At 39.3% G+C, this 13,313-nt stretch overlaps 1 protein-coding gene across 21 annotated transcripts in view; it reads left to right on the top strand.

The window, feature by feature from the left end:
* The window catches only part of MACF1 (microtubule actin crosslinking factor 1), a 311,004-nt gene that overhangs the window by 165,343 nt on the left and 132,348 nt on the right, over positions 1-13,313 (top strand). For all 21 annotated transcript variants that reach the window (XM_074376774.1, XM_074376771.1, XM_074376770.1 and 18 more), the window contains 8 exons: positions 1,463-1,615; positions 2,851-3,005; positions 6,151-6,277; positions 6,725-6,908; positions 7,350-7,519; positions 10,383-10,561; positions 11,381-11,519; positions 12,187-12,380. In XM_074376774.1, the coding sequence (XP_074232875.1) occupies positions 1,463-1,615; positions 2,851-3,005; positions 6,151-6,277; positions 6,725-6,908; positions 7,350-7,519; positions 10,383-10,561; positions 11,381-11,519; positions 12,187-12,380 (1,301 nt within the window). The remainder of the gene's footprint in view (positions 1-1,462; positions 1,616-2,850; positions 3,006-6,150; positions 6,278-6,724; positions 6,909-7,349; positions 7,520-10,382; positions 10,562-11,380; positions 11,520-12,186; positions 12,381-13,313) is intronic.

The raw sequence follows: 13,313 nt of genomic DNA, 5'->3' as shown, positions 1-13,313 counted from the left end.
AATCTCTTGGAGGTGCTTCACGTATGAAGGAGGAATATAATAATCCTTGGCTATTATCTCCTCCCTCCCACAGAGTACCTTCCTGTCATAGGGTAACTCCTCTGCAATTGTTGTCATATCTTCTCTTCTCGAGGGCCGCTGCTCTGTTCCCTCCTCTCCAGGTCAGGGGCGTCGGGTTGGCGGCGTCATCGGGGCATGAAGTCACCTGGGTCTGCTCCTCAGCTTGTCCGTCAGGTTCGGGAGCATCTGTCATGGCTTCTGGTTCTTTTCAGAACTTTTACCACGCTGAGCACTTGGTCTCTGGAGCTTGAGATGTTTGTCTGTGGGTTAGACAGAAATTGACATCTTTATTGCAAGGAAACTGCAATGGGTAGACCAACTCTCAAGACTGGAACAGTGTGGCTGTCTCCCTGACATATTCCATTTCTCTTTCTTAACTAATAAGTTAAAGTTGTATTTCTTCCAATCATGCTCCCGGGGACAGGCACAGGTAGTTTATTTAAGCATTTCTTTTTCTTTACTTGCATATTCTTAATTCTTTAATGGCATTTCTTAACATTATTAACTCTTTACTCATCACATCTACTTCCATCCTAAGAAAGCCCTCTTCTGGGGACTTTTTGTACCTCAAAATGGCCTTGAAACATCCTGGTTAATGGATAAAGGTTATCTTTTACTCTCTAATGGAATTGGTAGTAGATTGCTACCAATTTCGTTGACAAGAAGTTCATTAGTTTTTAAGATAATTGGATTTGCAGAGACTTGAGTTTCAATTTTGCATGATACATCTTTCAAACCAGTCAAATTTATGTAAATACAGCACAGCAGGACTCTAAATGGTAAACCCTAAATCATTTGTCATGATGCCTTCACCAATAGCATTGGTTTCTAGACTGTTGGTTGAAGAGCTAAGATCTTTCTCTTATTTAAGAAGGTAAAATATTTGTAGTAGGGCTTGAGAAATATCATTATTTAAAAAAAAAAAAAAAGAGCAAAACTCTAGCTTCTCCTAAGCAGAGAGGCAAGAACTGGCTTCTGCCATGAGAAATTGAATAATAATAACAAACACCACAACCTAGTTATTATTACTATTATTATTTTTAACTTCCATGTTCTCAGACCTTATTTGGAGAAATCCTTTGTTAGCTGTATAGCTGTATTTGGCAGCTAGAAATTCTTTTTGGTTTTATTTGTTTATTTATTTTTGCATGTGGCTTCATGGCTTGTGAAAAGGACACAGGGAGAAAGCTGCAAAATTTGAGCACAAAAGTACTTGGCAGCAGGCAGAAGCATCCTCTCCTGTTTTCTTTATCCTTGTGTTTCTAAGATGGCTCCACGAAGGATCCCTACTTAACTGAGAAGTGACATTCTCAGAGGGAGTGGAGCACTCAGTTTTCTTTGTTGACTTAGTCTTCCCAAGGAGCAACATTAATGTCTTTTTGGTTTTCTTCTCATTTTGTAGGATGAAAAGGAGCAGCTTATACAGTCCAAGAGTTCTGTTGCCAGTCTGGTTGGGAGATCAAAATCCATTGTTCAGCTAAAGCCACGCAGTCCCGACCACACGCTAAGGAGCACCATTTCCGTGAAGGCCATCTGTGACTACCGGCAGATCGAGGTGAGGAGGTAGAAAGGGTACCTTCCGTTCCAGAGGGAAGCAAGGGCCAAGGGAAGCCTTCAGTTAGGGTTATGATAATAAGAAAGTCAAATGATAAAGTTATTTTATTAGAACTTACACATGCTCAGATCTCTTCTATCACTTTAAAAAAAAAAAGCCTCAACTTTACAATCCTGACCTGCTCCCTGCATCAGTAATTGGCATCATTATCAACCCAGTTGCCTACGTGTGGACAGAAATAGTGCTTTGTAGCGCCCAGGAGAGATCCTTGACTCCTCCCCTCTTGTCCCCTACAGCTAGGAGGACTATCAAGTCACTACTAGCTTGTAAATAAATATCCCTTCAGTGTAATTCTTTCTGTCCTACCTCAGTTTCTTTCATTTGGATCATTGCGTCAGCCTCCTCATTCAGTGTGTTCTTTATCGTACCACCAGCATGATCTTTAGAAAAAGAAGTCAACTCTTGCTTAAGTCCTACAACAATTCCCCGTTTCTGTTTAGAAAGTCTAAATTCCTTAATGTGATCTCTTTACCTCTCTAACCAAGACCTGGTCTTGTCCCTTCCATGCATTCCCTGGTAAATTGCATTTGTCACACAGTGTTGTAACCAAATACCCTATCAGAATATGTGTAATATAGACCATGTTTGTCAGCTTACCATTTTACTGTTTTTATTTCTAGTGGTCTAGCACACTTCCAAGCACCCAGTAGGCTCCATAAATGTTTGTTATACAAAAGAATGAATGAGCTTTCCCTGTACTTTACTGTGGCTCCGTATTTCTGTCTATAAAATAGAGATGATAATGTTGGTTACTTGTCTCCCAAGAGAAAAAATTGATGATTTCAGATGCTTAAACATTTTCAGGAAGAAGGAGGAGGAAGTATCATGAAAGCAAAGTTGTAAATATTCATGTCCCTTAAGTTTTTATCCTAATGATTCTAGATACAGAGAGATTGCTTTTAGAGGTCTTAAAGTCTCCTTATAACTTTCATATACTAAGTTACTTGACATGTAACAAGCATTTAATAAACACTTGCTTCCTTGATTTGATGTCACAACCTTTCCTGGGTTGTGTATTTATACATTATTTTTTTTGTCAAATTCAGAAACTCTAAGTAATGGCAGATCTCCAAAATGATTTTCCCTTAAGGATTTCGTGGCCTTGAGGTCAGCACCAGGTAATAATGGGTTGTTGGTTTATCCATTAGCAATAACTTGTAAATTTGTCTCTTCAGATCACTATTTGCAAGAATGATGAGTGTGTATTGGAAGATAATTCACAGCGGACCAAGTGGAAAGTGATCAGCCCCACAGGGAATGAGGCAATGGTGCCATCGGTCTGCTTCCTCATCCCCCCACCCAATAAGGATGCCATTGAGATGGCCAGCAGGTAACTCAGCTCAACTGCCACCGTGTACTGCCACCTCCGCCCTTTGGCTGGGTGAACTGATGGAGGGATGAATCTGCATTTGTGATCTGGAACAGAAGGACCAAGTTTTAAAGATTCTTTTGGGGAAAATCTCCTGTTAGGATATCAAGTCTTGCACTGCTTGCCACATTGTAGATTTTCAATAAATGCCTGTGTTCCATTGAGATATCTCAGTGAGATATTCAGTGATAATTTTTTTTTAAGAATTCTTAGTCATAAACAGTTTACTCTCAGACGTTAATTTTTGAACCGACAGCTGACTTTTCTTCTTTATATTTTATTAAAGTAATATGTGTATGGATTTTTAAAAGATGAGTTATACCACAAGCTTATAATAAAAACAGGCAACCATCTCCCCTACCCCAGAGTTCTGCTTCCCAGAGTTAACTATTTTCAACTTGTGGAGTGATTTTTCTGGTTTTTAACCAGAAGTGTGATTTTTCCCCCCTGCTATTTCTTGATTTTTTTTTTTTTCCTTTTGGAAATTATCTATTGACTTCCTTCTCTAGGAAATTAACAGTTAGTTTTATACACACACACCTGCAATATACTTCTCCTTTACCCATCTTCCAAATGTAGTTTTATCATAATTTTTGTTTAAATCGATATTTTATTTGTTATCTTTACATTAAGTTGTTTACAGCTGAACCATGTAGTACTTAGGCCATTGTAGTAAGCCTTACCCAGGCACGTCTTACCTCTCTGAACTTATCCTCTGCCGCTCTTTTTGCTTGGGCTCAGCTCCAGGGTCTCGAGCACCACAAGCATATTCTTGCCTCAGAGCCTTTATAGTTCCTTTGCTTGCTTCATATGTTAACGTGATTCTGTCCCTCACCTTTTTGTTCCTCTAATCACCTTCATGCACCACAGCCCTACTCATTGCCTATCACTGTCTGTCTCCTTTACCCATCTTTATTTTTCTCCAGAACATTGAATACTGCCTAGCAGATTATACATTTGTTTATTGCATTTCCCCTCCCATTAGAAGTCCCAGAAGAATAGAGATTTTTGTATATTTTGTTTACCTCTGTATCCTCATCACCTAGAACCATTCCTGACATGTAGGTATTCAATAAATGGTTGTTAAAGGAAAGAATGAATGAGTTCAGTGATTGAGTATATATATATGAACAAATTAATTTTGTTTACTTTCTTGAATAACTTTTTGTTTCTTTAGAGTTGATCATTGTTTTGTTTTTAAGTTTGCTTAGTTGTCTGTTTGCATATTACAAATTTATTCCCAAACTCTCCTACTTTACTGTAAAAGGCTTCTTAATTTGGCCAGTTTAAGGTAATTTTCATTTTTAGTTTCTTTTGGAAACCTCTTTTCTGGATCATTTTATCTTTCTTTTCCAGTCTGGACCTGCTCTGTAGGCCTGCTTCAGTATTGCTGTTCTGGCATTGTCCTTCATCTTCACCCTCAAGATTCCCTTTACCACTCTTCTGTGTTAGACCCTCTGATTCCTAGTTTCCAAGCCTTATTTATTGGTTTATTCCCTGGTTTGGGAGAGTGCACTCTATAGTAGCTTGATGAAAAAAAGTGCGTGAGAGGTAAAATTTTTAAGTCGTCTCATATCTGAAGATGTCTTTCTTCTCCCTTCATAATGAATTGGTCAGTTATGGAATTCTTCCAGAAATTCTTTTCACTCTGAACCTTGAAGATACTGTCACACTGTTTTCTAGTTTACAGGGTTTTTGTTGAGAAGTACATACAGTATGACTTTTATTCTTTATTTTTCTTCTTTTTTTTTAGGTTTATGTAACTGTTAAATTCCCCCTTTGTAGTGAGCCATACTGTGGTTTTGACAAATGCTTAGAATTGTGTGTCCCTCCTCTCCATCATTTTCTGTCGTGATACAGAACAGTGTGACACGTTAACCTTTTTTTTGGAGGCAGGTAATTAGGTTCATTTATTTATTTTTGGAGGAGGTACTGAGAATTGAACCCAGGACCTTGTGCATGCTAGTCATGTGCTCTACCACTTGAGCTATATCCTTCCCCGACACTTTAACCTTTTGAATGAAATCTTTATCTCCTTGAAGATTTTAAACTCCTTCTCTTTGTCTTTAATCTTTGAAGGGGGGGATGCTATGTCTTCAGAAGAGTGAGTCTTTGTGCTAACCCTGAATGCAAACTGGAAACTCATATCTTTCAGATCTGGGAAAAATTTTCTTAGATTAGTTCTTTAATTATTTCTTTTTCTATATTTTTTTCTGCTCTTGCTTTTAAAAACTCCCCTTTGTCAGATGTTGGATCTCCTGAACTTATTTCCTCATTTTTCTCTTAATTTCTTTCTGTTTTTTATTTCTTTGTATTTTTATTCTTTTTTGAGATTTCCTGAGCTTTTATTCCAACTTTGCTATCACTTTAGTGGGATTTTTGAAAAATGGAAAGATAAACTAATGGGTTTAATGTCAGTTATTTAACTGACATCCTGGCTTCTCGTTTTCTATCCTTTCCTTTGTATCTCACATTTCTCAACTTGAAGAAATTCAAGGTAATGTTGTGTGTGTTGAGTTTTATCTGTGTATCTGAGCTTGTAAGTCACCCAGAAGATGAGGCTGAATTAGGCATGGGATGCTTAAGAAAAAAATCTTCTCAAGCCCTTCATTCTACAGTTTCCTTTTATATGCCAGATGAATTTCTTACATTACTATTAACTTTTAATCATTATGGGAGCTTTGTAAATATATAGAACACAGCCAGGCACTTTTTAAGCATTAATGTTGTCATTTTTCACCAGTTTCAAATGGAGTTATTTTATCTCTAATTTTCTCTATCATTGCTTTCCCTGGATAGTCCTCTCTCTAACGTCTCATAATTGTATTACACTCAGGTAACATTTATGAGATTGCTAAATATGTGCTGACATAATAAATAAATAAATATATAAATATATATATATATATATATATATATATATATATATATATATATATATTAGTGCAGCAAATTGTTAGGGGATCTCAGTTAATATGGGTCTAAAGATTCTTCTGTTGTTAGTATTTGACTTGTTGCCTCTCTCTGCTCAGCATATAAGCTCAGTTCTGCTTATTCCACTTGAATGTGGAATTCAAGTCTTAGAAAAGCTGTGTGTTGTTCCTAGGGTGGAGCAGTCTTATCAGAAGGTGATGGCCCTTTGGCATCAACTACATGTGAACACCAAAAGCCTTATCTCCTGGAACTACCTGAGGAAGGACCTAGACCTTGTAAAGATCTGGAACCTGGAAAAGGTAATTATGACAGCTTTACCCTAGGTTTGGATCCTCTTGGCAAGATTTTTTCAGAAGAAACTTTTTTCCATTATCATGAGACATCTGCTCACCCAGTTGGTATAAAATGGAGTCAAGGATATTGCTTCAGGGTTACAGGCCTGAGGATCTTAGGAACTAGAAACTTTTGCATGAATATATGTAGTAGGGGAATACTGGTAAATTGACCACCATTAAGGTTTCCATCCAAGAGGGCCCAAAGAGTTCTTCTGAGGTGCTAGTAGTGTTCTCTTTCTTGATATGAATGCTGATTTTGTGGACAAATTCAATTTGTGAAAAACTAACAAGATTACAGTTATGGTTTGTGCAATGTTTTGTATATATGTCAAACATCAGTCAAAAGGGGAGAGAAAGAGAAAGCATTATGTTCCCATTCCACTGAAATGTCCTCTGGCCTTTTCTCCACAGCTTCGTTCCTCAGCACCAGGGGAGTGCCACCAGGTTATGAAGAACCTGCAGGCCCACTATGAAGACTTTCTGCAGGAGAGCCGTGACTCGGCGCTCTTCTCAGTGGCTGACCGTCTGCGCTTGGAAGAGGAGGTGGAGGCTTGTAAAACCCACTTCCAGCATCTGCTGAAGTCCATAGAGAACGGTGTGTGCCTTGGGAAGAGGAGAGCAGGGGTGGAAGGAGAGCCCTGAAGGGTGCTGCTGGCCCCATCATGTAGGCTAGAGAATACCATCATCACCTTTTTACCATTTGAGTTGCTAAAAAAACTTGAGAAAGAAAAATTTGTAGAGATGAGTTCTCATAATCAGATCATGGAAAAAGAGACCATATTTCAGTTATTATTACTAACTATTCTATCATATTTTCTTGTGGAAATAATACGTTTGGATCCTTAAAGATCAGGATATAATACAGGGAATTTAGGAACAGGCAGAAGGTTCCCCATATAAGGTCTTGCTTTCATTCGTGGAATATCAGGTCTGCTGGAACCAGTCGTGCCCTCTCTGTAAGGGTGAATCTGTTGTTCTCAGGTTTGCTGATCTCTGTTGTGGTGCCTAATGGTCTTCTGTGCTTGTGCATTCACAGAGGACAAAGAGGAAACTGTGGCCAAGATGTACATTTCAGAGCTGAAGAATATCCGGCTGCGCCTGGAGGAGTGTGAACAGAGGCTAATCAGACGACTTCAGTCCCCAGCCAGCTCTAAGGCTGACAGAGATGCCCGGCAGGACAGTGCATTAAGGATCGCAGAGCAAGAGGTAAGCCCTAAGAGCAAGTTGGGTGCTGATTGCAGAGCAAATGCTTTCAGAATGAATTAGAGGGCAAGAGATTATGGATCCTAAGGAATAAGGCAACAGATTGATGGCAGCGATACTCCACAATTCTTCCCTGCAGCCTGCAAATGCCTTTTACCCATGGAGAAGCATGGTTTCAGCTTCCAGGATATTGCTGGCTATTGACTAGTTCCCTACACAGTTGGGAAAGCAGACATTGGCAAATTGTTCTAAGTGCTGATTTGGGGCTGCATATTTTAAGACTGCTTAGTAGAGATGTCACTCTCTTCTCTGTCCCTTATATGCATGTGTTATTTTCTATGACATGGTTACTATAAGTCACATGACTCCAAAAACAGTAAGGAAAGACAGATTCTGCTATGGGCTCTCACGCAAATTTTCTCTGTGACTTTGAACAGATGAACTCTCATCCTGAATTTCCTTTCTTATGAAATAGAGATAGTAATATGTGAGTCACAGCAGTGGTTTTGAAAATTAAGTGATACAATACACTTAATGGGCTTCCTGGAAAAGTAAAATGCTATAAAAATGTGCGGTAGTATTCTTAAAGTAAAAGTAGCAAATACTGCTTTGTTAAGTGCTCATGGGCATGCGAAGCGAGTAAGCAAAGTCCTTGCTTTTGGCTTGTAGTGTAATTAAAGATGTATAAAAGGTTAAAGTCACAATTAGAGTCTTCAGTATAAGAGATGTCATTAGATAGTACCTGGTGTACTTCTGGATTTCTAAACAAGCATCGCTGTGGGAATTTAGAGTGTTACTGGGACATTTCTACTTGAGGTGGGACAGGAGGGCTCTGTGAAGAGTGTTAGATTTGATCTGGGGAACTTGAAGGGAATGGAAAGCAATGCCTAATGAGGACAAGTGAGTTTTCTTAAGTTTCTCTGTTGTTTTTAAGCCTGAAGAGGATGAGGAGAGCCCAGGGTAATTTTCTTTGGTCAAGAAGGATCCAAAATGTCTGTGTGAGGCATGTCATATGAACCTGTAATTCTCATACTGAAGCTTTTTCGCTTTTCTGTAGTCATTCAAAATCTATCTGTCCCTGCTAAATAGAACATTTAAGAGATACAGGTTAATACTGAGCTCCACTAAAGGACCTTTTTTTAGAAAAAAAAGTTTTTTTGAAATAGTTTCAGATATACAGAAAAGTTTTTATTCTTATATAGCCTTCACCTAGATTCCACAAATACTAACATTTTTCTACATCAGCTTTATCATTTTCTTTTACATATATATACATAATGATAACCATTTTTTTTTTTAATGGTAACTTCCAGACATGATGCTGTTTTACTCCTGTATACTTCAGTGTACATTTCCCAAAACACGACGGGACAGTAAATAAAATCAGGAAGTGAACATTGATATAGTACTGTTATCTAAGACCTTAATTGAAATTTGATCAGTTGACCTAATAAATAAATGCCTTTTTGAATAGTTTCCCGACCCCCATTATCCCCTGCAAAAAGAATATTTTGGTGCAAGATTCAGTACAGTATTCCACATGGCATTTAGTTACTATGTCTCTTTAGACTTTTTAACCTGAAACAACTTCTTGATTGCTCATCTGTCCCGACCTTAACATTTTTGAAGAGTACAGCCCATTTATTTTCTAGACTATCCCTGTGTGTGTGTTTATCTGAGGCTTCTTCGGGGTTAGATACGGGTTACACATTTTTGGCAGGAAGACTGCAGAAGTGATACTGTGTCCTCGGCGCATCCTATCAGGAGGCATGTGATGCTGATTTGTCCCCTCACTGGTGGTAGCTTTTATCACTTGTTGCTATTTTCCCCATTGTGGTTACTAAGTATCTTGTGAGGAGACACTTTGAGGCTATGTAAATATCCTGTTTCACATCAAACTTTCACCAGCTAGTTATAGCATCTGTTGTTGATGTTTGAGTTAATTATTAGTGTGACTGTTGCCAAAAGGTGATTTTCTAATTCTGACATTCATTTAACGTTTCAAATTTTCCATTCTATCAAAAGGGAAGAGCTTGCCTTCCCTGCTCGCTCCTTTCCTCCTTTGTTATATCAATTTGGGCTTATGGAGTCTTATTTTAATTCAGTGATTTGTAATTTGCTACTATCTTTATTTTGATGTTTGAAATTTCCCAAAGTTAGCCGTCTTTTAAAATGTTCTCATCACTCTTTGAGTGCTTTCTTATTTCTTAAAACAAACAAAACAAGAAATTCTAGGTTCCTCCTGCCTTTACCAGCCCCAGCTCCTGGAATCAGCCTTTTATCCAAGGAGTCCTACTTCCTTTAGGTTCCTTTATTTAGAAACCAAGATCGGGTGCTAAGTGTGCTCATTTTTGTTGGGGTGTCTACTTCTAGGCCTGCTCAGCAGATAGAACATACTCGTAACTACGAATCCGTATGTATTTATCACCATCCAGTTCCAAACCAATAGTACAAGGCTTATTGTAACCTTTTCTCTTTACATATTTGTAACTGTCTTCCCCAAGACTGGAACCTCCTTCACAGTATCCACAATAAATTTACTTATTGCTCAATTCTAACATGTGTAGATAGTGTTTTCAGAACTGGTAACTCATTCTACAACAAGCAAACCTACTAACTAGAGTTTAATGTAATTCTTTTTGTCTTTAGCCTGAAGGTATGTCTATAGTCAGTACTGCTCTCAGAAATTACTGGTGTGTATTCTTTTCTCTGCTTCCCCTTCAGTGCTGTTCCCTAGTTTGCCATCACTCTCCTATATATGGCATTTGGGTTGTTTCCAGTATTATGCTATTACAAACAAAGACTTCTTTCTAACTTCTTTGTTCAATTCTGTCTCTGTTTTTGTTATGTGTCTTGTTCATGACAGCACACCCAGGAGGATTTGCAGCAACTGAGGTCAGACTTGGATGCTGTTTCCATGAAATGTAACAGCTTTCTCCATCAGTCCCCATCTGGTTCGAGTGTTCCAACTCTGCGCTCAGAACTCAATCTGCTGGTGGAGAAAATGGACCATGTATATGGTCTCTCCACTGTCTATTTGAACAAGTGAGTGAGCTGAGGGTTTGGGTCCAGAGGGCAGTGTTTTCCCTTGAGATGAGAAGAGAAAGTGCCTGGGGTGTTTCATGAACTATCCAGGGAGACTGCAGATCTTGAAGAGCTTGTACTCACGAAAAGAGACTTCCAAATAACAGGGAATGTGTTCATTTGGGCTGCAACAAAAAATGTCAGGGATACAGAAGGGAAGTTGATTTACAGTTTTAGGACTACTTTGAACCTCATTTCTATTTGATTAGATACTGCTTTTATAAAAGAAAAAGCGGGGGGGGGGTAGAGCACATGCTCAGAATGCACGAGGTCCTGGGTTCAATCCCCAGCACTGCCATTAAAAATAAATAAATAAATAACTCTAATTACTTCCCCCCCCCCACACACACACCAAGAAAAATAAATAAAAAATAAAAGAAAAAGGGACACTAAAGAATAAAAAGAAAAATTTTCAACTAAACTAAGTATTCGTCTTTGAAGGTCTTCCCTTCCCCACCTATCCCCAATCCATGACCTTGAGGAGAAAGGTCTTAGAGCCTTCATAGTATTGAGTGGGTTTCTGGCCTCATGCCTTTTCTCCCATGTGCCCCCGTTTGTGTGTGTGTGTGTGTGTGTCCCAGTGCCACACAGAACTTTATTTTTAATTGGCTTAAATTGGCAGCACATTTATCATGCTTCCTTCTTTTATGAAACCCTGTTTCACCCTGCTATCATCTAGTAATGGTAAAATTGATTTTGGCAGTTATGTTTTGTGAACCTCTCTATAGTGCTCCAGCCCTTAAAATGCATGTGTTAATGGAAGTGATTTTATCCTCACAGGCTGAAGACAATCGATGTTATTGTGCGTGGCATCCAGGATGCTGAACTCTTAGTCAAAGGTTATGAAATCAAGCTGAGTCAGGAAGAAGCAGTACCAGCGGATCTCTCAGCTCTGGAGTCGCATCGGTCCACATTGCAGGTTTGTTGCTCTGGGTTTCCTTGGAGGGTGACTTAACATATCCGTTGCTTTGGGTTAGCAGAGAAATGCAGTTTTGGATGGCATGACGCTGAGTTAAGTTTGCATTTGAATTCAGCAGAATATCATGTAATATATTGTAATGTGGATCCAAAGAAGAAAAGGTTGAGAAATAATGTTGAGCTAGAAAGAGGGATAAGGACTATGCTTTTCTACTTATTTTTTCCCACTTCTCCCTAGTAAGATCATAGTTTAATTGGATACAGTCAATGGTTATGCTATAACAGCTTATCTGTTATCTCCTTTGATTCTCACAAGCAACTGTGGGAGAGGTAGAATGGGGAAGGGATTTTTCTCTCTATTTACAGATGAGGAAAGCAAGATTCACGTTGCCGAGTGACTCCTCATGGTTTCCTGGCTTATAAGCAGTGGAGCCAGGTTTCAAACACAAGCTCTTTGCACATTTGTGTGTACTGTGCTGCCTGCGCTTGGCTGCCCAGTGTGCATGAGGACTTTGGAGGCATTTCCAGTGCACACAGTATAGGGTCTAACTTCTGAATCACAGATAGAAGGTGGAGCCCGCTGTAGACAGTGTCCTTGTTTCCAAACTTAGTCTGAGTCCTTTGTAGCTGAAATGTGTTTAACCTGTTGCTGTGCTTCTATTTTACAGCATTGGCTTGGTGATGCAAAGGACAAGAATTCAGTGTTTTCAGTCCTGGAGGAGGAAATTGCCAAGGCCAAGGTAGTGGCAGAGCAGCTGAGTCGTCTGACCCCAGAGCGAAACCTGGATTTGGAGCGCTGTCAGGAGAAAGGCTCCCAGCTGCAGGAGCGTTGGCACCGGGTCATTGCCCAGCTTGAGACCCGGTGAGTGGTGGCCCCACTCTTTTCTCCTATTAGGATTCAGGAACTAAGGTTTTAAACAAAAATGGAGTTGTTCCTGTGTATCCTTGTTTAAAGGCAAAAATTGATAGGGAGGGGTAGAAATTAAGTGACAGCATATATTCTACACAAGATAGGTGACAGGAAGTTGGGACCACCCTGGAGCAGTCCTGAGGCTTGCTGCTGGGTCGCAGTGATGGTCCTATTAGCAGCGCCTCTCCTGCGTCCCAGGTCTTAACCAGTTAAGCTGTGGTGACAATGGGGTCTTAGAATATAGACTGGAAAAGTGGCCTAGTGATCTTTTTTCAAGGACAAAACCTGAGGTCTAGCTCTTGTTTTATTAGCTTTGAATCCAAGTATGAGTCAGTATTTATAGTGGGACTTTGCAGAATTTTTTGCTTCCTTTTCATTTGCTAATTTAGTGGCTTCTATCTGTTACTTAAAGTTTGCTTCTGGTGACTAATTTGAATAGGAAATACCTATATGAGGCTAGGCTGGTTAGGAAAATATACAGGAAGAGGGGTTATAGAGACTCAGGTTTTGGATTGATTCTCTGTGATTGAATTATTATCCCAAGGCTACTTAGACTAACAGCAGTGGTATAGAAGCTGTTACTGGAATTAACAGTCAATAACTACTATTTTCACCCACTCTACTCCTACTTTTCGCCCCAAGAAATACAGTGGTTTATAAATCGTAGCTGGGGTACTCTGACAGGTACTCTGTCCTCAGAGGGCAGAAGGGTATAGGCAGTTCTACTGTATTGGAAACCTGGTAATGCTTGGCAACATGGGTGAAAATTTTGACAAGGATTATCATGAGGTGCCAGCTCCCAAAGCAGTTTCCAGGCCTAGGAGGGCATGACTTGTTTCTACTCGCTTTTTAACCCCATAAGGGTACTAGCTACATGCATAGCTT

Source organism: Camelus bactrianus, chromosome 13 (assembly GCF_048773025.1).
Source record: "Camelus bactrianus isolate YW-2024 breed Bactrian camel chromosome 13, ASM4877302v1, whole genome shotgun sequence".
Taxonomy (NCBI): Eukaryota; Metazoa; Chordata; class Mammalia; order Artiodactyla; family Camelidae; genus Camelus; species Camelus bactrianus.
The sequence above is the reverse complement of the archived record's forward strand: the minus strand, read 5'-3'. Positions and strand labels throughout refer to the sequence as shown.